This window comes from Sorex araneus, chromosome 2, assembly GCF_027595985.1.
Source record: "Sorex araneus isolate mSorAra2 chromosome 2, mSorAra2.pri, whole genome shotgun sequence".
Taxonomy (NCBI): Eukaryota; Metazoa; Chordata; class Mammalia; order Eulipotyphla; family Soricidae; genus Sorex; species Sorex araneus.
This window is the reverse complement of record NC_073303.1, coordinates 139462482-139486325: the sequence shown is the minus strand read 5'-3', so window position 1 is coordinate 139486325 and position 23844 is coordinate 139462482. Positions and strand designations below refer to the sequence as shown.

The following is a 23844-nucleotide window of genomic DNA, read 5'->3' as shown; positions in this document are numbered from 1 at the left end:
TGGAGCAAGGAAAGCCTCTTCAATAAATGGTGCTGGCATAACTGAACAACCACATGCAAAAGAATGGACTTAGACCTTGACCTGACACCATGCACAAAAATCAGATCAAAATGGATTAAAGACCTAAACATCAGACCACAATCCATAAGGTACATCGAAGACAAGGTCGGCAAAACCCTTTGCGATATTGAAGCTAAAGGTATCTTCAAAGATGACATGAAACTAAGCAATCAAGTAGAAACAGAGATAAAGAAATGGGACTATATTAAACTAAAAAGCTTCTGCACCGCAAAAGACACAGTGACCAGAATACAAAGGCAATCTACAGAATGGGAAAGGATATTCACCCAATACCCATCTGATAAAGGGTTGATATCAAGAGTATATAAAGCACTGGTTGAACTCTACAGGAAGAAAACATCCAACAGAAAATAGGCCGAAGAAATGAACAGAAACTTCCAAGGAAGAGATACGAATGGCCAAAAGGCACATGAAAAAGTGCTCTGCATCACTAATCATCAGGGAGATGCAAATCAAAACAACCATGAGATACCACCTCACACCACAGAAAATGGCACATATCCAAAAGAACAAAAGCAACCGGTATTGGAGAGGATGTGGGGAGAAAGGGACCCTTTTACACTGCTGGTGGGAATGCCAACTGGTCCAGCGCCTTTGGAAAACAATATGGACACTTCTCAAAAAAAATTAGAAATTGAGCTTTCATTTGATCCAGCATTACCACTTCTGGGAATATATCCTGGAGAAACAAAAATGTATAGTCAAAATGACATCTGCACTTATATGTTCATTGCAGCACTGTTTACAATAGCCAGAATCTGGAAAACACCCGAGTGCCCGAGAACAGATGACTGGTTAAAGAAACTGTGGTACATCTATACAATGGAATACTATGCAGCTGTTAGAAAGGATGAAGTCTTGAACTTTGCATATAAGTGGATCAACATGGAAAGTATCATGCTAAGTGAAATGAGCCAGAAAAGAGAGGAACAGACATAGAAAGACTGCACTCATCTGTGGAATACAGAACAACAGAGTAGGAGACTAATACCCAAGAACAGTAGTATATAATACCAGGAGGTTGGCTCCATAGCTTGGAAGCTGGCCTCACACGCTGGGGGAAAGTCACCCCAGATAGAGAGGGGAACACCAAGTAATATGTGATTGGAGATCCTGCACGGGAAGGGGGATGCGTGCTGAAAGTAGACTAGAAACTGAACAGGATGACCACTCAATACCCCCATTGCAAACTGCAACACCAAAAAGTAAAGAGAGATATCAAATTGGAATGCCCCACCACAGAGGTGGGGTAGGGTGGGGGGGATGGGATTGAGGGGGTGGGAGGGATACTGGGTTCATTGGTGGTGGAGAATGGACACTGGTGGAGGGATGGGCTCTCAAACATTGTATGAGGGAAAAGCAAGCACGAAAATGTGTGAATCTGTAACTGTACCCTCACGGTGACTCAATTAAAAAATAAATAAATTAAAAAATAAACAAATAGGATTCTTGTCTCGGGGGGGGGGGGGAGTTAAAGTCATGCAATTTTCCACAATGTGGATAGACTGAGAGTATCATGATGAGTGAAATTAGTCAGAGGGAGAGGAACTGACTCAAAATGATCTCTCTTATATAGGGGATATACTTTGTAGGAGTACCAAATGCCTAATGGCAACGAAATGAAAAGCAGGAGACTTGGTCTTTAGTAAGAAGCTTGCCACTGGAGCAGAGCTACAGGATAGGAGTAAGTAAGAGATACTAGGACAAGGGGGAAGGGGAAAAACCTGCCACAAAAGGTAGATTGGGGAGGCAGGAGGGAAAGTGGAGTCACTGGTGAAGAGCAGTGGACACTGGTGAAAGGACTGGTGTTGGAATAATCACTTGAAACAATCATAAATATCTTTGTAATTCTGTAATGCAGAGTGATTCAATGAAAAAATATATTAAAAGAAACAAAACAATAAGCTACCGATCAAGTAGTGGAACAGGATCACTGTCCAATACACACAAAATCTGCTTCTGGAGAAAGCCTAACCACATGCAAATCTTATGGGAGGTAAATGATCTGAAATAGTCATTCCACTGTGAAGACATAAGCACCCAGTTTGACTCAGCAATTCATTTCTAGAATTAAGCCTATAAAAACATTTGTGTGTGTACACAGACTACTGTTCAGGAAACTAATAATCATACACTCTGAAAGCACAGGCAAGCTCAAAACGAAAGCAAAACAAAAACATTAATTGGAGGTATGTCAAGAGAACACAAATGCTATGTTAAAAAAAGTTCCCAATGGCTAAAATAGAAACACTTTGATCAATAAAACTATTAGATTATAGCTCAGGACTTATAGCCCAAGCACAAACCCAGATTGATATAAATGACTATATTAATAAATGGGGCATAAGATAATTTCTTCTGCAAAAGCAATCCAAATATATAGCCATTCTGCCCTTAAGGACAAAGAAAAAACATTACTCTCCCTCCTTTCTTAGGTTAGGGTTGTGCATAGTAACTTTTCCAAGAAATATAGTATGGAAAGAGAGCTTGCATAAAGCAGCATTCACTTTTAGAAGCAAACATTTAAAACTAAGGCAGTATAAGAAATTGCCATAGCATATTTACACAATACCCATCAGATAAGGGGTTGATATCAAGGGTATATAAAGCACTGGTTGAACTCTACAAGAAGAAAACATCCAACCCCATCAAAAAATGGGGCGAAGAAATGAACAGAAACTTTACCAAGGAAGAGATACGAATGGCCAAAAGGCACATGAAAAAGTGCTCTACATCACTAGTCGTCAGAGAGATGCAGATCAAAACAACCATGAGATACCACCTCACACCACAGAGACTAGCACACATCCAAAAGAACAAAAGCAACCGCTGTTGGAGAGGATGTGGGGAGAAAGGGACCCTTCTACACTGCTGGTGGGAATGCCGGCTAGTTCAGCCCTTTTGGAAAACAGTATGGACGATTCTCAAAAAACTAGAGGTTGAGCTCCCATTTGACCCAGCAATACCACTGCTGGGAATATATCCCAGAAAAGCCAAAAAGTATAGTCGAAGTGACATATGCACTTATATGTTCACCGCAGCACTGTTTACAATAGCCAGAATCTGGAAAAAACCCGAGTGCCCTAGAACAGATGACTGGTTGAAGAAACTCTGGTACATCTATACAATGGAATACTATGCAGCTGTTAGAAAGAATGAGGTCATTAATTTTGCATATAAGTGGATCAGCATGGAAAGTATCATGCTAAGTGAAATGAGTCAGAAAGAGAGAGACAGACATAGAAAGATTGCACTCATCTGTGGAATATAGAATAATAGACTATAGGACTAACGCCCAAGAATAGTAGAGATAAGTACCAGGAGATTGTTTCCATGGCTTGGAGGCTGGTCTCTCATTCTGGGTAACTCAGGGAAGGGACCACCAAGTAAAATGTGGTTGGAGGTCATGTGGGGGAAGGGTGAGGCGGGCGGAATACAGACTAGAGACTGAACACAATGGCCACTCAACACCTTTATTGCAAACCACAACACCTAATCAGAGAGAGAGAACAAAAGGGAATTCCCTGCCATAGTGGCAGGATGGGGTGGGGGGAGACGGGACTGGGGAGGGGGGGAGGGATGTTGGGTTTACGGGTGGTGGAGAATGGGCACTGGTGAAGGGATGGGTTATTGAACTTTGTATGGGGGAAGCATGAGCACAAAGATGTATGGATCTGTAACTGTACCCTCACGATGACTCTCTAATTAAAAATAAACTAATAAAAAAATAATTAAAAAAAAAAGAAAGAAATTGCCATAGCTAAGAGAAGCCAAAATCATTAAATGAAAGATGAACTAACCAGGAACCACGAAAGATTAAAAAAAAAAAAAAACCTTTAGGTAAAAACTTAGGAAATTTGAAGATTCTGTAGTTTTAATAAAGTATCAGTACTGAATAACAAATATACCATGATTATAAAATGTTAACAAGAGGAGAAACTGCAGAAAAGTCCAGAATAGAGTCATTAAAGGCCACACTATTACATTGTTGAGAAAAGGAAAAATATTTCCTCAAATATTATAACATTAACATATCATATATATGCTATGTATATAGAAAATTTACTTCTGTGGAGAGGGATTTGGGGATTAAATGAATTTTACTTTTATCTATTGTCTAAGTTATCTAGTTATCTAATTAAGCGTATAAACCTAATACACCTAAATAAAATATTAAAATAGGTGCTAAAGAATGTTTAAAAGAAATTCTTAAACTTATATCTCAAGCAGATATAGTTACCATTTCACTTACTGTCAGTAATTTATGAGATCTTAATAATCTATCCATTTCTCGAGTTTTACATTATTATTATTATTTTTGCTTTTTGGGTCACACCCAGCGATGCTCAGGGGTTACTCTTGGCTTTGCACTCAGGAATTACTCCTGGCAGTGCTTGGGGAACCATATGGGATGCCGGGGATAGAACCCAGGTCGGCCGCATGCAAGGCAAATACCCTACCTGCTGTGCTATTATTGCTCTGGCCCCGAGAGTTTCACATTATTTATTAGTTCTCTAGGTCACACTTCAATGAAAATGTCAACATTTAACCAAATTAGTTTAAATCACTATCACTGTCATCCCGTTGATCATCAATTTGCTTGAGCAGGCACGAATAATGTCTCCATTCGTCCTAGCTCTGAGATTTTAGCAGCCTCTCTTTACTTGTTCTTCCCAGTGGTGCAGTACTGGAGGCTCTTTCAGAGTAAGGGGAATGAGACCCATCATTGTTACTGTGTTTGGCACATCAAATACGCCATGAAGAGCTTGCCAGGCTCTGCCATGCGGGCAGGATGCTCTCAGTACTTTGCCAGGTTCTCCGAGAGAGAGAGAACTAGGCTGTAAGAGGTCTTGAGGCCCTGATGCAGCCACACACTTCTGGGAGCCTTGTTTTATAGTCTCTGATCTTGGCTGTTAATGGGATTACATGGCGCCTGGGGCAGTTTGTGGGTGTGACTGCCAAGCTACTGGAAAGTTTAAATAATATAATATATCACTTTAAGAAAAAAAGTCAAACAAAATTTTTAAGGAAGACACAAAATTGGACTTATGTAGATAGCACCTTTATTCTGTGAATAAACTACCCTGTTATCAGTGATTCTCACAAGGCAGCCAACTGAGGAAAAAAAAACCAGGGAAACAGTTGTATGAACTTTGCAAGCCTTTCTATATGCATATTTTCTAAAACTTGGGGTTTTGTTTAATTAAAAAACAAAAAAATTTATAAATGAAAGTCCAATGTGAGCAAATCAAAAACACGAATTCATGTCTGCTTCCCCCAACCTTCCACAAGTCACTTCTGTCACTGTCATCCTTCTGTCACTGCTCATCGATTTGTTCGAGCAGGCACCAGTAACATCTCTCATTGAGACTTATTGAGAGACTTACTGTATGGATCTTCTGTATACTTTATATTTATACTTCATATTCAAAAATTTCAATTGTCTCACCTCTACATGCTATATGCTGCATAACTCCAAGCCTTCAAAAATTCTGTATTCCTATCATTTATTCTGCACTATTACCTTTAAAACCCCTCACTTCTATGTTAACTCTGGGTAATTTAATACTTTTCTCTACTACTTGTTTATACTCAAGTGTTACCACACATCATTCTGCAGTATAGTTTTTGTCTTTGTTAAATTCATTTAGACAAAGCCAAATACTTTGTCTTTGTGTTTAAACATGATAGTGTCAATACACTGAACCAAAGATATTACTCAAAGCGGTGGAGCAAATGTCTAGCATGTGCAAGGCCTTGACTTCAATCCCAGACACTGCTCTCCACCCAACTCCAGCACTGTCAGAGGTGCAGAACTGGTGGTCCCCAGCACCACAGTAGTAGACCAAACAACTGCACCATCAATCAGGCCCACAAACCTGGGTAAGGTATTACTGGGAGAGAACCCAGTGAGAAAGAGGACGAGAGGGGAGAGAGAGGAGGGAAGAGCTGAAAGAGCTAGAGAGCTGGCACGTAGCCTTGTACACAGTTGACAAAGTTTAATCTCTAGCGTCTCATAAGGTAAGCTGAGCACAGTCAGGAGTAAGCCTGAGCACCATCAGATGTGGCCCTAAAACAAACAAAAAAAAATTTTTAAGTAGGGCTAGAGATAGCAGAGATCTATCAGAGATTAAGGTGCCATCCCTGGCATGCCAGAGAGATAGATACTACTGTGGACAAGGCACTTGCCTTGCACTTGGCCAATCTAGGCTCAATTTCTCCCACCCTGTATGATCCACTAGCCCACCAGGAGTGATTCCTGAATGCAGAGCCAGGAGGAGGTCTCAGCACTGGCTACTGACCTCAAAACAACACAAAAACAAAAGGTACTTGCCTTGACTGGAGCGATAGCACAGCAAGTAGGGCATTTGCCTTGCAAGTGGCTGACCCGGGTTTGATTCCTATGTCCTTCTCAGAGAGCCCAGCAAGCTACCAAGAGTATCCCGCCCGCACGGCAGAGCCTGGCAAGCTCCCCATGGCATATTCGATATGCCAAAAACAGTAACAACAAGCCTCACCATGGAGATGTTACTGGTGCCCGCTCGAGCAAATCAATGAACAACGGGATGACAGGGCTACTTGCAATTACACAGCCAATTCTGGCTCCAAATTAAAGACTTACTGTTTTTCCCTTAAAATATGGAATAAGACAAGTCATTTATACTAGAAAGACATGAAATGTCACCCCATCGGAGGTTCTAGGCAACAAAAAGAAATGTGAAGCGTCTGGGGCCAAAGATAGTACTGTGGGTATGGCACTAACCTTGCATGCAGCCTGTCTGGGTTTGATCCTAGCACCACATATGGTCCCCAGAGCCCTGCCAGAAGAAATCCCTGAGTGCCAAACAGGAATAAGCCCTGACCACAGCCAGGTGTGGGAGGTAAATACAAGATACACATGTTGATAATGTGTCAATTCATCAAACTGATTTAACTCATATACGTATGCACCAAATAACAAATTTCAAACACATACAGCAAATATTGATACTTAAAGAGTTAAAAAGATTAATTTAGCAATAGACTAATATAGTGTTTTAATTACAGATTGGATATCTAAATATAACAGAAATAAAGAAATAGAGGAATTATATAACATATGCTAACTGGGTCTAACATACAACAAAACAGCACAACAGACATTACTCTTTAAAAAAATTTTAATTCAATCACCGTGAATTACAGAGTTACAAAGTCATTTATGATTGAGCCTCAAGCGTACAATGGTCCAACACCAATCCTTTCACCATTGTCTACTTCCCTCTACCAATGTCCCTAGTTTCCCTCCCACTCCTGGCCTGCCTCTAAGGCAGGGAATATTTTTTTCTTTTAAATTTTAATCTTTGTTTTGTTTTGTTTTGTTTGGGGGCCACACCTGGCAATTCTCATGGGTTACTACTGGCTCTGTACTCAAAAATTATACTTGGCAGTGCTCAGGGGACCATACAGGATGACAGGGATTGAACCTCGGTTGGCCTCACGCAAGGCAAACACACTACTGCTGTACTATCTCTCCAGATCCTTCTTCCACCTTCTATTCATTCAAATTTTGGGCACTTTGGTTTCCATACTATTATGGACAGTATATTATGCATGTCATCTTACCTCCTTTTAGCATCTAGACCTGGTCCAGAGTGACCACTTTCCTCTATCATTGTCCTAATGATCCATTTTAGACACTAATGTTAAGTGCATCTGGGTATTATATAAGATAAATCATTACATAAGATACTTAAGATAAATCAAAATCCACCAAGGAGTATTTATTTTCTTCTAAAAGTATAAAAAATAGATACTATAACAAACTGACAACAAGATTTGGTCCAACAATTATTACCAAAGCATTTAAAAATGCTACCTTACTAATATAATGCTTTTTGGAAAAACCTGCATCAGAAGCATATAATACAGACCTTGGAGACAGACTGTCTAGAGTTGACTCCTAATTTTGCCTCACAGTAGTTCTAAATTATCGAGGTAATTTACTTTCCTGTTATTGTCTTAGTTTTCCTATAAAATAGGGAATAGTAATAGTAACAATTCTTTACTGGGTTGTGATGCATAAATGAACTATAAAGTATATGTAACAAAAAGATTACACCAACGTGTAAGGAATAGAAAGTACAATATATACTTTCAATTATTAAAAACAGTAATTTACAAAAACTAAGTTACTATTTACTAAGTGCTAATCATGTCAAGTGGTATATTACATTTCTCCTTACTAAGTCCCTATAGCTGAAGAGCGGAAAGCCTTACGACATAACTTATCCAGCCACACAACTATTAATTGACAAAAATGGAAAATGCACAGGTGTCACTACCTCCACAATAACATTCTTTAGGAGATCTTTCTTATACATGGGATATTAAGAAACACAGTAAGAGAAGAACAAATGGCCCATGTCATTGGAACTGGAAACTGGGCCTACAGAACTGAGTTTACCTAGGAGGGGGTGGCTGGGAGTGGCCTTTGGAAAGTGGGGAGAAGCAGGCACTGTGGTGGTGGATGTGATGCTGGAATGAGGCATTACAAGTCCATAGCACTGTAACCCAGGTAACTGCCATAAAAATAGCAAATTTTTTTCCCAAAGTTAAAAAAGAGAAATGGAATTCAAATTCAAACATCTTTGTCAGTCACTGCACTTTACATTTATGAATAAATTCCCCCATAGCCTTCCTTTCCAGGGCTAGTGGAAATGAGGCATAAATCAAATACAGCATTCTTATCCTTGATCACAAAAGCTATGACACAAAACCTACTGTTCCTACATGACATCCTCAACCTGAATAGCTAATATCAACAAAACAAAACTGGTTTGAGAAATGAAGTGAAATTTCCATCTTCATTTATATAAACTGTCTCTCATAATAGTAGAAGAGAGTTTTATTTTAAGATGATTTCTTTTGCTGCTATGATATGTGTGGGTTTACTATTTTCACTACTAGTTGTATTCCATTGTTTTGACATACCATAATTTGCTTATTTATCTGTTGGCAGATGTTTGGATTGCTTCCAGTTTGGGAGTGACTATAAACAAAGCTTTACATGCTTTCTTATCTTTGATGCAAGTCACTAGCCTTTAACCAGGGGTAAAATGACTGATCACAGATAGTAGACATATATTAACCTTTTAAAAAACTGAAGGTCACCTCTTCATTAATCAAGTAATCAAACTATGAAGAACAGGTAAAATATATTTACTCAAAGTAGATAAATAAAATTACCTAAAATTATCTATAGAACATTTTAGAAGAAAAATCACTTAAATTTAAGTGTTTTTAAATAAAGTGTTTTACAATGAAATACTATGCAGCAATTAGAAAAGATGAAGTCATGAAATTTGCATATAGGTGGAGCAACATGGAAAGTATCATGGTAAGTGAAATAAATCAGAAAGAGATAGACACAGAAAGACTGCACTCATTTGTGGAACGTAAAGTAACAGAATGGGAGACTAACACCCAAGAACAACAGAGTTAAGTACCAGGAGGATTACTCCACAGCTTAGAAGCCAGCCTCACGTGCTAGGGGAAAAAGGCAGTTCAGATAGAGAAGGGACCACTAAGTAAAGGGTGCTAGGAGGGCCCGCTCGGGATGGGAGAGGCGGGCTGAAAGTAGACTATAGACATGATGGCCACTTACTACCTCTACTGCAAACCACGACATCCAAAAGGAGAGAGAGAACAAAAGGGAATGCCCTGCCACAGAGGTGGGGTGGGGTGGTGGGGAGGTAATGAGGCGAGGGGTGGTGGGAGGGATGCAGGGACCACTGGTGGTGGAGAATGGGCATTGGTGGAGGGATGGGTACTCGATCATTGTATGACTGAAATGCAAGCACAAAAGTTTTTAAGTGTATAACGGTACTCCCATGGTGATTCACTAATAAAAAAAAATTTTTAAGTATTTGGCAAATATATAAGTAAATAAATAAAGTGTTTTAAATAAATAATTTAGCTTATATACATGTTTATTAGAAGTAAAATAAATGAAAGCTTTCATACTCTAGTCTCAAATGGAATAAACTTTAAAAAATCTGTTCTATGTACAGAACAGGAAAATTATTAATGAAATTTCATTTGAGAATGGAGAGTGAAATTTCATTTGGGAATGGAAAGAAAAAAGTTTTCTTTTTTAAAAATCAAAAATATTGATTTTTAAAAAAGAAAAATCATAATCTACGTGGTATTTGGAAATCATAAAGTAAAATAAACCCAATTTTTTAAATATTAAAAAAGTCCCACTAAACAGATTTTAAGGCTGGAGTTCAAGCCCTAGCACCAGCACGAAAAGCATTCCTCCACCTTACCAAGTGCCACCACCCTAAATACTTAGCCTAAAGGTCCTCACCATCAGGCCAACTATTGCAGTGAACGGTCCCTCCGCCCTAGGTCACTACTGGGGAGGATCCGCCATATCCCATATATCCTCCAGTAAAATCAGCATCACTGAAATGATTGGGTAATATAGGTTATATTGATATGTGTTACTCCAATTACTAAGGCAAAAATGAAAAATTTCAAACAAGACTGAAACTAAGATTAGTGTATTAATACAAATGTGTACCAATGGAAGATCACAATGGTACACATGTATGTAGTACAAACAACAATTCCATTGTCTCCAGTTTCTGTACTGATGTAAGACTGACCACTCCTTTCCCCAGTTACAGGATGAAAACTGCTATTTATAATTTCTATTTTTAAACAACTGTCTTTGAAATGGTAGGATGAGGAGGTGGGTGGAAGAACCACCTCCTTCAAAGCCACCTCCTTTACCAATACAAGGTAAAGCTTTTGTCTTCATGAGGCCAGTACCAGTTCAATTCCCAGAACTAATTATGGTCCTGGTTCCCTGAGCACTACTGAGTCATTCCTGAGCATTACTAGAAATAGACTGATGGGCACTGCCTGGATATGGCCCAATCACTGCACCCCACCCCCACTACAAAATAATTAAAATAGCAGGGTGAAGCACAATAGAATAGATATACCATTAAATCTATAGACAGAAAATTTGCCAAATGTAGCAATCCTAACTTTAACTTAATCCCAGCTAAGAAATGTTTATTGGAATAGCTTAGCTATGATACTGAAATTAAAAAAAAAGTAATGGGAGTCAAGTTATAAGCTCTACGTAATAGGACAATTCAGTGGAAATTATATAACCAATAATTTCAAACACTGTAAGACAATTTCTCTGAGATCTTCAATATGAATATTTAATAAGGTAATATGTAATTATTAATACAACTACATGAAACAGGTACATATGAAATAAGTATGTATAACTAAAGACAAAAATCAAAATACTGAGTTGAAGTTTTACTTTTCTTCTTTAAAATTTTCCTAAATGAATTAATAGAGGCTATAAGAAAAGAGACAGAGAGTAAGAATGGCTTGAGACAGACAAAACATATACAAAGATATATAAATTATCAGCACCCCATTATGGTACCCTGAGCCCAACAGGTGTGATCTTGATTGCAGAATCAGGAGTAAGCCCTAAGCAATGCTGGATGCATCCCTTCCCAACACCCCCCCCCAAAAAAAAAAATCAAAAACAAAGGGGGAAAAGGAAGAAGTTCAATGAAAAAAAGAGAAGATGTCTAGAAACCTAAACTCTCCCAATTCCCAAAGAAAGGACAGGGTTGGAAACATAATTCAAAGGGCTGAATGAAATGCATGCTTTGCATGTAAAAGCCCTGGTCAAATCTCTAGTGGCCTGGTCCCCCAAGCACTGCTAGGAACCAACTAGGCACTTCCTCCCCAACAAACAAACAAACAAACAAAAAAAATCAGAACAAAGGTTGATAGTAATCTCTGGAGAAAATAACAAATATACCACCAGAATTAAAGCAATCTGAGGAAAGGTCAGAAAGATAGTATAGGAGATAAGGCTCTTGTTTTGCATGCAGGTTAGCTTGATTCGTATCCTCAGCACTATATACTGTACCCCAAAACTCACCCTGAATGGTCCCTGAGCACAGAGCAAGGAGTAAGCCTTGAACACCTTATGGTGTGGCCCCAAACAAAAAGAACAAAAGAATGATTCTCAAGATTTTTGGACCAGAGAGATAGTACAGCAGATAAGGTGCTTACCTTGCATGCTGCCAATCTGGGTTCAATCCCCAACACCGTAACACCAAGAGTCATCCTTGGCACAGGGCCAGGAATAAGCGCTGAACATAGCCAGGTGTGGCCCGAAAAGAAAAAAGATAGAAAAAGGAAAAGAAAGAGGAAAGCAAAAAAAAAAAAAGAAAAAGAAAAGAAATTCACTTCTGGGGCCAGAGAGATAGTACAGCAGGCAAAGTACTTGCCTTATATGCAGTCAACCCAGATTCTGCCTCCAGTATCATATGGTCCCCCAGGACCCTCCAAGAGTGATCTACAGAACAAAGTCCTTAGCACAGCCAGGTGTGGCACAAAAGCTAAAAAGCAAAAAAAGGGGGGAGGGGGTTTGGATAGCTGAGGGAAGTGAACAGACTACAAGAGAGGACAGAAATTCTAAGGCAGAAAGGCAAAGACACAGAATCCAAAGTCAAGAAGAAGAAATCTAGAAACTGAGAGAGGAGAAAAAAGAAAAGCTACTCAGAGAAACAGACAAGTAAGTGCTAAAGAGTAAGTCAGTAGTAGAATGGCCGTCTGAATGTCTTGAATGTATGGGGTCATGAGTTTGATCTTCACCCCCATTACTTGCTGTAACCAAGTAAGCAAACCAACCCTATACAACACACTGGAAGCAAGAGATAAGAATGGCAACCCACCTGCAGAGCCGGTGGATGTGGAACAAGCGGGAACCAGAGACAGCTTTAGGAATTGGGGTTCCAGCAAGTGCTTGCACCCATGTATGGAGACTGTGAACTAAGCTTTTGCCCCACGCCGGCTAACGGAGGAAATAACCTTCCTTCTTGGTCTCTCTCCCCTCCGGGAGAAGGCGTGGTGTCCGACATTTTGTGGGTCCGTTGAGAAGGTATGAACTTTGGCGCGGGAAAAAAAAAAAAATGTGTGCTTTGAACTTGAAACAGCCGCGGGATACAGGGCCAGCCCCAGTCGGGGCCGCGCGGCCGCTACCGCGGCCGCGCGACATTTTATCTCTTCATTCACATCAATGGAAAACTTATTATCAAATATTTCCCTATTAATAGAGCTGTATTCTTAGGGGATAAATTCCAACAAGAATAGTGAGTCTGTTTTGAAACTCTAAGAACAATAATGAGTTATATGTTGAAATCTGGAATGTAATCAAGGTAAAGAGAAAAGGAAGTGAAATTATCACTCACCTATGGGGTGGGTTGGGGGGTGAGGGGTGGTCTGTATACTGTTTTTTCTTTTGTTTGTCTGTTTTATTTTTGCTTTTGTTTTTTTTTATATTGGTGGTGGAATATGGGCACTGGTTAAGGGATGGGTGTTTGAGCATTGTGTAACTGAGATATAAGCCTGAGAAGTTTGTAACTTTCCACTTGGTGATTCAATAAAATAAAAAAATAAAATAAAATAAAATAAAATAAAATAAAATAAAAAAAAAAAGAATGGCAACCCAGGGGTGTCACCCCTGGAACAGTACCATAAAGGGAAACAATGATACAGTGAAAAGTGATAAAGAAAGAAAAGAAATTCCTATTTTAAAAGAAATTCACTCATTCTACAAACTCACTTCTATAACCCTGAAAAACTAATTCTCTTTCTCATTCTCACAGTAACTTCACCTCATCTTCCTGTCTCCTCAAATCTCTTTTAGGTTCAATTTCTATCACTGATCCCCTGCCCAAAACTTTCTCCTAAAAACCTTCAAAGAAACTCTGAAGAGTTCAGAACCCCTCTTCCTTGAAAGTTGGGTGGGTTTTTTTCACCTTTTCCTGAACAATTTCTTGATCCAAGACAAAACACTGTTTTTTCTTTCAGCAGTCTTCTTAAACAAAGCCTACTCTTACTCATCAACATATTCTAGGTTCCTAAGGCAATACAAGCAAACTCTTTTAGGCTGACCTTAAACACTCCACCTTCTCCTTCCCAAGGTCCTAAGAGTCTTACCACATGGCTACAATCTCTACAGAATCTTGCCAATTTCATGTCTCCTCTTACTGCCCCTACCACCACCTATGAAAAGTTTTACATTTACCTGTCCATAGGGCATTTCTACTAAATGTCTTACAGACATCTCAAACTATTATTTGCCCATTCTAATATATACACACAGCAATTAATTATTGTTAGAAAAGATGGTTTCTTTAAAGACCATCACAATCAGAAATAAACTTTAAAGATTTCTATGAACTTCATAAGACATTTAATTCTTTTCTAGCACCAGTTTTAAATTCATTCTTTGCAGACTATTCTTGGTGGGTAACAACTGATTGTAATAAGCCTAAATTCTCAATCTTGAGCAGAACTCATTGTCTCACATGGGGGGGGGGAGGGAGTTGGGGAAAGCATTAATTTACTGTATCAGTTCTGAAGTGATACAATGGTCCTGTCAGAATGATTCAGAGAAAGAAAATAGGAAAGGTTAAGAATTTATCTTTTTGATAGAGTGGAAACAGTTTCTGAATGTGTATTTTTGCACAGTTTCATTAAGCGCCCCACTGTTTTTTAAAATAAGAAAACATTTCCAGCAGTATATAACAACTTTTATTCTTTTAGTATGTACGTATGTTTGGGTTTGGGGATCAAACCCAAAGCTTCTCACATCTCCAGCATGTGGTTTAACCACTGAGGCACATATTCAGCATTCTTTGTTTTATTAGGGTACTTTCAGAGCATTCACTGTAAAACTAAGATAAAATATTAAGTATTTTTTAAAATAGACATTCACTGTACTTCTGTTTACCCTCTTTGTAAGGACTTCACTTAAACGTTAAAACTATTTAAAATAAGTAAGTGGCTCCTCCACCCCTGAACAGCCATAATCCCACACAAACCAATCTAGGAACACAGCAGCTGCTGGCAGAAATACTTCTGGACTTAATGATGCCTTTTTGGCAGGTCTGATTGTTGGGGGGAAATTCCAAATAATAATAGTGGGTTTTCTGTCGAAAACGGAATGTGATCCAAGTAAAGAGAGAATAAGGTGAAGATCGTCTGCCACACAGGCAGGGTGGGGGGTGGGATGGGGGATATACTTGGTGGTAGAACATGTGCACTGGTGAAGAGATGGGTGTTTAATCATTGTATGACTGAGACTTAAACCTGAAAGCTTTATAACTATTCTCACAGTGATTCAATAAAAAAACAAATAAATAAAATAACCAAGCAATGCTAAACAGCAGTAAGGAAGAATTCACTGAGTAATTCACTTGGGGAAAAAAGTCTGAAGTGTTCAAGTAACAATTTATAGACACCCTATAAAAGGATTATGTGAGGGTGAGGGCAGATTGTGGTGGGGATTTCAAATGAACCAAACAGAATTTTTCATTTAGAAGGACTGGTATTCTTTTTTCTTTCTTTCTTTTATTTTTTTTGGGGGGGGACACATGCTTAGGGGCTACTCCTGGCTCTGCATTCAGGAATTACTCCTGGCAGGCTTGAGGGATCATATAGGATGCTGGGGATCGTCACATACACGGCAAAAGCCCTATTTGCTGTACTATCACTCTGGCCCTCTTGTTTTTTCTTTACCTTCATGAGTTAAATGAGTTAGTATTTATAAAGTACTAAGACACAGTCTGGCATGTAAGCTATGTAAGTAAACAAAAATAAGGACACTTTGTAAGGAGGCTTCAGCAAATGAATCCAAATACAATCCAGTAAATCATGAAACAAACAGTTCTCATCTTTATTTTCTCCCTAGGACATTACAATATCTAGCATCTAATAATAAAAAAGCGTCCAAGGACCCAAAATTCCATTATAAGAATGCAGCGAATATATGAAACTCCATGATATTATTTGGGAAGAGACAGGAAAAAAAGTAAAGATAAGCCTAAAAAGGTAGATTAAAGACCATAATAGTGCCTTAAACCAAATAACAAATTTTAGAAACAAAAGAACACAAATATATTTATGAGGATCTATATAGTCCCTAATACAAGCACAGGCAATATTTAAAAGCTTTAAAAAGAAAAAAAACTCAGAAACAAGTGTCACTAACGGGCTAATTGCTAATTACAGTTGCTAAATCATTAGTTATAACTCCCATGTGTACGTGCAATAATTACATAGGATCTGTAGGCACATATATCACAACTAAAAATTAGTATTTAGGTACATAGGCTCTATCATTTAATTTTTTTCTACAAAAAATAATCTAAAATTTAAAAGAACTCTCTCTTCCCTCTCTCCCTTTCCCTCTCCTTTTCTTCTCTCCCTCTCTCCCCTTCTCCCCTCACCCCTTTCTTTCACTCCCTCACGTGTGTCTAGAATGGATGGATCAAGTAGGGCCCCAAGACCTGGACAGATGCCCAACTACAGGCAGGTCTCAGAGGCCCAAGAAGCACAGAATACAGGCAGGGCTCAGATGCCCAGGAAATTTCAGATTCAGCAGCGCCTAGACACCCAGGTAGTGACAACGTGCTATGCAATAAACTCTTTAACCTTAAAAAATAAAATAATAGAAAATTCTTAAAACACTGCAGTTAGTAGTGGGGAAAAAAACTTAACTAGAAATCAAGAAGCATCATGAACCTAAGCACTTTATGCCGAAAATCTGGCCCCAAATGTCAATGAACTTATCCTAAGTCATATGTACTTAGCAAAAACAAAAATCATAAATCGTTTTACTTGTCCTATTCCTTTGCTCCAAACCAGTGACAAATGGTGCAAGAGTCAATTAATGCAACAAGAAAAGACAGTGAATGTACACAAAGAGTAAAAGTAAAGTAGGGCAGAAGAAACTGATTTTTCTGTTTTTGACTCCGGTGAATATAATGACACTTAGTTATTACATGTTTTTCTGAATAGTTGAGGGTCTGCTGTTATTGGTAGTATTATGTATGTATATGTACTCATAGTACAAAAATCTTTAGTCTCCAATTTCACAGAATTAAACATGATTATAAATAGTATACACTTAGACAAATGATTTAAGAAAGAGTTTTCCTTCATGTTATATTAAACTTGCTTTCCCAATATTTAAATCTTACACAGGTCCTACGATAGTCTTCCTGTTATTTCCTTCCCTTCTAACACTCCAACTTAAGAAAAATAAACTATTTTCCTCCATCATGTCAGTAAATAAACTATTCAGAAGCTCTAGAAGCACTTAAGGAACACACATGCTTAAATTTATAATTTACTTCAGTACTGAAGACAAATGTGGAAAAAAATTCTTAAAAATCTGATCCACTTATCTTATTAACATATTCTCAATATGATTGCATTAATGATCCTAATAGAACTAAGTCCTTCATAAAACTAATAATATATATGATCACTGAATAAATCATCAGAATCTTAGTGATCTGTTTGGGAATTCTTTCATTTAATTGCAAAACTATCACAGGGCATCAGGGGATATAAAAACTGTTTCTAGAAGAACATGTCTTACCATATTTGGTACACACTTTCTATCACACCTACCTTCTCACCACTTGAGTAGAAGAAATAGCGCAATCGGACTATGTTACAGTGATCTAGTTTTCTCATGATTTGAAGCTCGCGGTTCTGAAAAGAAACACATAAAATTATTTTAAATAGGACAACTGTTATTCATCACATTGACAAAGATGCTTCTGCAACAACTTTAAATCTCCAAAGAATAAGCTATACATATGGTAATACAGGTAGGATCCACACACTAGAGGTAAAAAATAAATTATTTGTTATTAGTCTATGAACTATATGTTACTACTGTACAGTGAGAAAAATATAGAAACTTAAATATCTGGCAATTTAACAGCAACTGATAATAAATAGAAATTTATATGAATGATTCTTATAATAAAAGGAACCCATATTTTGCATTAAAAAATGTTTAGTTTTCTAGTCATTTATGCATCGCATTTTATGTAATTAAGTCTTCAAATAATTATGGTTGTTTTGTTTGTTTCGTTGATTGTTTGGGGGTTTGTTTTGGGGCCATACCCAGTGATGCTCAGGAAGGGTTACTCCTGGCTCTACACTTAGAAATTACTTCTGGTGGTGCTCCAAGCACTATATGGAATGCAGCGAATCAAACCCAGGTCAGCTGCATGTAATGCAAGCATCTTACCTCTTCAGCCCAATCATAAAGTTTTAAATCTAGCATTTCACCACAAATAGCTTGAGAAGTACTAGTGTCTCATGAGTAACACATACCTGAAATTAGCTGTAAGTTTTTGCAACCATAATAAAAATAAAATTCTCAACATACAAATAAATTTGGGCACAAAGAAAATCATCACAATGCTATTTTCCAAGATCTAGTGAAAAATCTGGGAGTTATCCCTATTAGCACAGTTGATAAGTTTCAAAGAATTAAAATAAGGCATACTAGAAACTAAATAAGGAATACTGAACTAAAATAAGGCAAACTAGAAACAACACTGATAAATTTACAGACCACATAAATAATTTTGCTTTGGGGGAGTCTCAAAGTTAATACTCCTTCTTCATTAAAAGAAAATATTTAAAAAAATGGTGCCTTTATCATAACATGAAATTTCCAGTAGGAGAAAAAAAAAGGAGATAGAGAAGGAAGAGGAAGAGGAAGAACAACAACAACAACAACAGCAACAACAGGAACAAGGACAGCTTAAAGACTGAAGTGCAGCAGTATGCTTTCCATATAGGAGCCGTGGATTTGAAGACTGCATTTACCACACAATATTCCCAGACACAATCAAACTAGAAATGAACCCTGAGCACTAAGCTGGAAGTAGCAACACCAGGTGTGGCCACAAAAAACAAAATTATATAGCTAAATAAATATCTAATTTCATAATACAGAAAAAATATCAAAATATCAGTTACATAGTCAGAAAATTTTAAAAAATAGTTAAAAATAATACAGAAAAGATACAAAACTTTAAATAGGGAAAGAGAGGTACATAGAATATAAACAACCTTAATAATGAGAACTGGAACAGTTCTGAGAAGTTAATAAAATTAGAGAGCATAAATCTAAGGCCAATGTAATAGTGCAATGGTAGGGAGCTTGCCTTGCACTTGTCCCAGCATACCATCTGATCCTGAGCAGCACCAAGAGTGATCCCTGAGTACAGAGACAAGAGTAAGGCCTGTACACAACCAGGTGTGGTCCAAAAACAAAACAAATGAGAGAGGAGAGCGACAGAGAGAGACAGAGACATAGAGAGAGACTGACAGACAGACAGACACACACACACACAGACACACACACAGACCAGATATATAGAAATAACTACCAATTTCAAACCTGTGTCCACTTCCATTCCAAATCAAAGCTATTTCTGAAGTATATCTACAATTAACCAATTATTATCTGGATAGCTCACTTTATGAGAGAATAGCTAGTAGGTTAAGAGGTTGAGTTATTCTTCTCATGGGGTACAGATATTAAGAATGACAGCTCTGTTACTCCTTGACTGACTGATTCACTGATATGTTACAATTTTGTAACATAAGATAACACTTCAGACTCATTAACCAAGATGAAAGTTTTGTCTGAAACTATGCATGCTATCTTCTATGAAAAAGACTGTAGTTAAGGGAAACAGCTATATGAATCTAAATATTTACTTAACCTTACTCTTCTGTTCATACTCTATTCTTCTTAATTTTCTCATTTTAAAATTCCCTGAACATATCAAAATACAGTACAAAATACAATAGTAATTTAAGTATTAAGCCAGTACTAGGAAAACTGCATGCCTGAGATATATTCAAATAGATAACTATCTCAAGTGCATTTTTTAGCACATCATTCTCATAAGTTATCACAAAAAGTCTACCAATTCCGTAGAAAACACTATTATTCTACAAATAGGGGACATTTATTCTATGCCTGGCATCGTTCAGTATAATAGATGACAGTGAACAAGACTAACAAAGTTGGGGCTGGAGCGATAGCACAGTGGGTAGGGCGTTTGCCTTGCACATGGCCAACCCGGATACGAATCCCAGTATTCCATATGGTTCCCTGAGCCCTGCCAGGAGTAACCCCTGTGCATCACTAGGCGTGACACAAAAAGCAAGTACTTTAAGTTTAAAAAAAAAAAACAGACTAGCAAAGCTCCTATTTCCATAAAATTCACAATCAATGAAAGACAGCTAGAAATGAACAACATATTTTTATGCAAAGAAAGCAAAAAATGATAGAAGCTTTATAAGCTCAAGATATCTGAGCAAAATCTATGCCAGAAACTGACTGACCACTAAGTTCTATAGGTTAATCTATTCATCCATCAGAAGTCAGGCTAAAATTAAAATTTAACACAGAATTCTGGAACTCTTAAAAGTGCAGGAGAAAGATTTTTAACCAACTTCTCCCTCTGAATTTTATTTTCTATTTTGAGGCCACATGTAAAAGTGCTCCATCTGAATAGCTGGGAGACCCATATGCTACCAGAATCCAATTTGCCCTTACATGCAAGGCATGCAAATCCTGTTGCATTATCTCTCAGGCCAGAAAGATTTTAAAGATCACATCTAGGCAAAGAACTTTAAAAAAAGAAACTTAAAACAATCTTCAGGAGAATTAATAAATGTGTCTACAGTTGCTTCAAAATATTAATAGAAGATCTAGAACAATCAATTGTTTAAAAATCAATCCTGGAACTTAAAAACAAGAGGAAAATATGCCAAGTCAAGTATATGGCATACAGTCATATGATAAGGTAATTCTGGGGATATAATAGACCTATTGGTGACTACAACTAATAAATACACTGTACACTTGAATACTGTTAAGACAGCATCAGATCTTCAAATGTTCTTATTTCAAAAAAAGAAATGGTAGGATCCTTTTCTGGTTTATAAGAATGATTATTGGGTGTAAGATGTTTGTGTGAAAAGTACCTCCCGAAATCTTGTACACACTTGGCACATTAGCTATCTGAAGCGAATTTATTTTAAAAAAATGGTAAATACATTTTAGCTAACACTGTCATATTAAACATTTTGCAATGTATAAAGAGCACCAAATTAACATGCATATCTTAAACTTGTACAATATTATATCCAATCATACCTCAACAAAGTTGAAAACCACTAATTAAAAAAAAATAAGAAAACCATACTTCAAATACTTTTAAAAATACGAAGATAATTAGAACTGAAAAGATAGCTTAACAGGCTGAAACATATGTAGGAGGGCCAAGTTTGTTCCCCAGCTTAGCGTTCTAGGTTCCCTAAGCACCACACCAGAAATAGCCCCCTGAGCACTAATAGGTTTAGTTCACAAACTGAAGAGTGATAGTAAGCAGAAGTTTTCAATAAAAGAATAACTCTTGAAACCTTGAAACAGGCAGGAGAGATAATACAATGTCATATACACTTGCTTAGCACACATCCAATCCCAATTCGATCCTGGGCACTACAAATGATCGCCCAAACCCTGCCAAAACTAATCCTTAAGCAAAAAGTCCATAGTAAGATTTTGGCCACACTTCAACATAACCAGGTATGGTCAAAACCAAACCAAAAAAAAAAAAAAAACAAAGAGAAACAGTAGAGTTGAAAAATAGAACTAAATATTCACAATGAAGTCAAGGAAACTTGGGCAGGTGTAAGTAAAATTTGTAAACTTAAAAATGGACAAGTAGAAATATATCTAAAAATCTAATATAAAGGATAAAATGTAAAAGATGCTGTAAAATAATCTGAGACCCCTTGTAAGATAACACATCTACCAATGAAAGTTTAAAAACATTACTTTTTTAGAAAAAGAGAAAAAAGTAGGGAAAAAGCTTGAATAGCTGAAAATTCTCCCCAAATTTGATGAAATACACTAATATACTGAACCATGCAGCTTAATAAATCACAAGTTTATTGGAACTGAAACAAAAAGCCCATAACTAGGAACAGCACAAACCACAATCTCACACACACACATACACACACAACTCATGAAAACTGTAACAGAAAAATGACTCATCTCAAACATGAGAAAAACAATACAATTAATGACTGACGAATCAAACTAATAAAAGATGACAAAGATATTCAAAATCTGGGAGCTGGAAAAATTAATACAATAGGTACGGTCCTTGCTGTGCAGGTTTGATATCTGGCATCCCATATAGTATCTTAGCACGGCCAGTTGTGACTTAGTATCTATCGAGCCATGAAAAACCCCTGAGTATCACTGAGTTTGGCCAGAAAAAAAAATTTAAAATTCTCAAAGGAAAGTCAATGAAAATAAAAATATACTTAGGATCAAAGACAGAAAATAGAAGTTAAAGCACCTGCCTTGCATGCAACCAAGCTGGTTTGCTCCCTGGCATTGCCAGGAGTAATCTCTGAGCACAGGGCCAGGAGTAGGCCTTTAGCACCACTGGGTATGACCCAGAAACATACCACAAAAATTAAAAAAGTTAAATTATCTTTTGAGAGACAGATATATACTTCACACATGCGTGTACAGATACACATACAGAAACTAGTCTTTTTTAAAATAGTAAAGCAAGTCTCTCAGCTGAAAGGAAATGACATTAATTTAAAATAAAGGGAGAAATAATTAGTACCCAAAAAGTAAATATAAATGGAAAAATGAGACTGTACTTTCTTCTTAGTTTCATCACACATGATTGTATGAAATAATGTACAATAAGTACAAAGTATTTTTCAGTTTATGAACACAAAACATGCTACACACATCAAACAGTATAAAGAAGAGAGCAGGAAAAAAGGTTATTTCAGAAAAAAAAGATTACTTAATTATTTTTCTTTCTCTGGAGGAGTTGGGAAGAAGATGCATCAGGCAGGGTTGAAGGCTTATTCCTGGCTCTGTTTTCAGGGATCACTCCTGGCAGTGCTGAGGGGACCATCTGGGGTGCCAGAGTCAAACCCAGGTTACCCTCATGCAAGGCAAGTGCCTTAATCTCTATACTATCTCTCTTGCACCAAAGGTGACCTATTATACTAGAACTAAATTAGTATTAACCTGAAGTAGATTGCAATAAATAAAATGAATTTATAATTCCTAAAGCAACCATTAAGAAAACAATTTCTGTTCTTGTTTAGTTGGGTGACAACCAATGACACTGAGGAGAACATGCAGCACTAGAGATCAAATTCGGGCTTCCTACATACAAAGAATGTGCTGAGTCTGTTGAGCTATAATTCTTCACGTTAAAAATCAATACTGGGGGATGGAGAGACAGTGATGTTAAAATATAATGATCACCTTTATGTTAAATAGTAATACTGGGGCTGTCATATCTGTGGTTATTGTATCCAGTTCAATCTCTGGAACTATGTAACCACCTGAAAAAAAGTGGGAGCACAGAGAGCCAGGAGTGACTCTCAAGACAGAGCTAGAAGTAGCCCTCATCACAGCTGGGAATAGTCTCAAATCTCCTTCCTATTGATAGGAGATTCAGGCCGAAAGTAGACTACAGATGAACATGATGGCCACTCAATTACCTCTATTGTAAACGACAACACCCAAAAGGAGAGAGCAAAATGGAATGCCCTGCCACAGAGGCAGGGTGGGGGGTGGGGGGGAATGGGATGGGGGTTGTGGGAGGAATACTGGGATCATTGGCTGTGGAGAATGGGCACTGGTGGAGGGATGGGTACTCGATCATTGTACAACTGAAACGCAGACACGAAAGTTTTTAAGTCTACAACTGCACCTCATGGTGTTTTACTAATAAAATATTTTAAATAAAATAAAATTTCCTTCCCATCAAAATCTTCTTTTTC

The 23844-nt window shown here is 37.5% G+C and overlaps 1 protein-coding gene and 1 non-coding gene across 3 annotated transcripts in view; one reads left to right on the top strand and one right to left on the bottom strand.

The window, feature by feature from the left end:
- GSK3B (glycogen synthase kinase 3 beta) overlaps positions 1-23844 on the bottom strand; it is a 204413-nt gene that overhangs the window by 92971 nt on the left and 87598 nt on the right. For both annotated transcript variants that reach the window (XM_004606697.2, XM_004606698.2), the window contains exon 3: positions 17599-17682. In XM_004606697.2, coding sequence (XP_004606754.1) covers positions 17599-17682 — 84 coding nt within the window. The remainder of the gene's footprint in view (positions 1-17598; positions 17683-23844) is intronic.
- LOC129402619 (small nucleolar RNA U13) lies at positions 20937-21037 on the top strand. The gene has a single exon (XR_008628734.1). It is a non-coding gene; the product is annotated as a small nucleolar RNA U13 (small nucleolar RNA).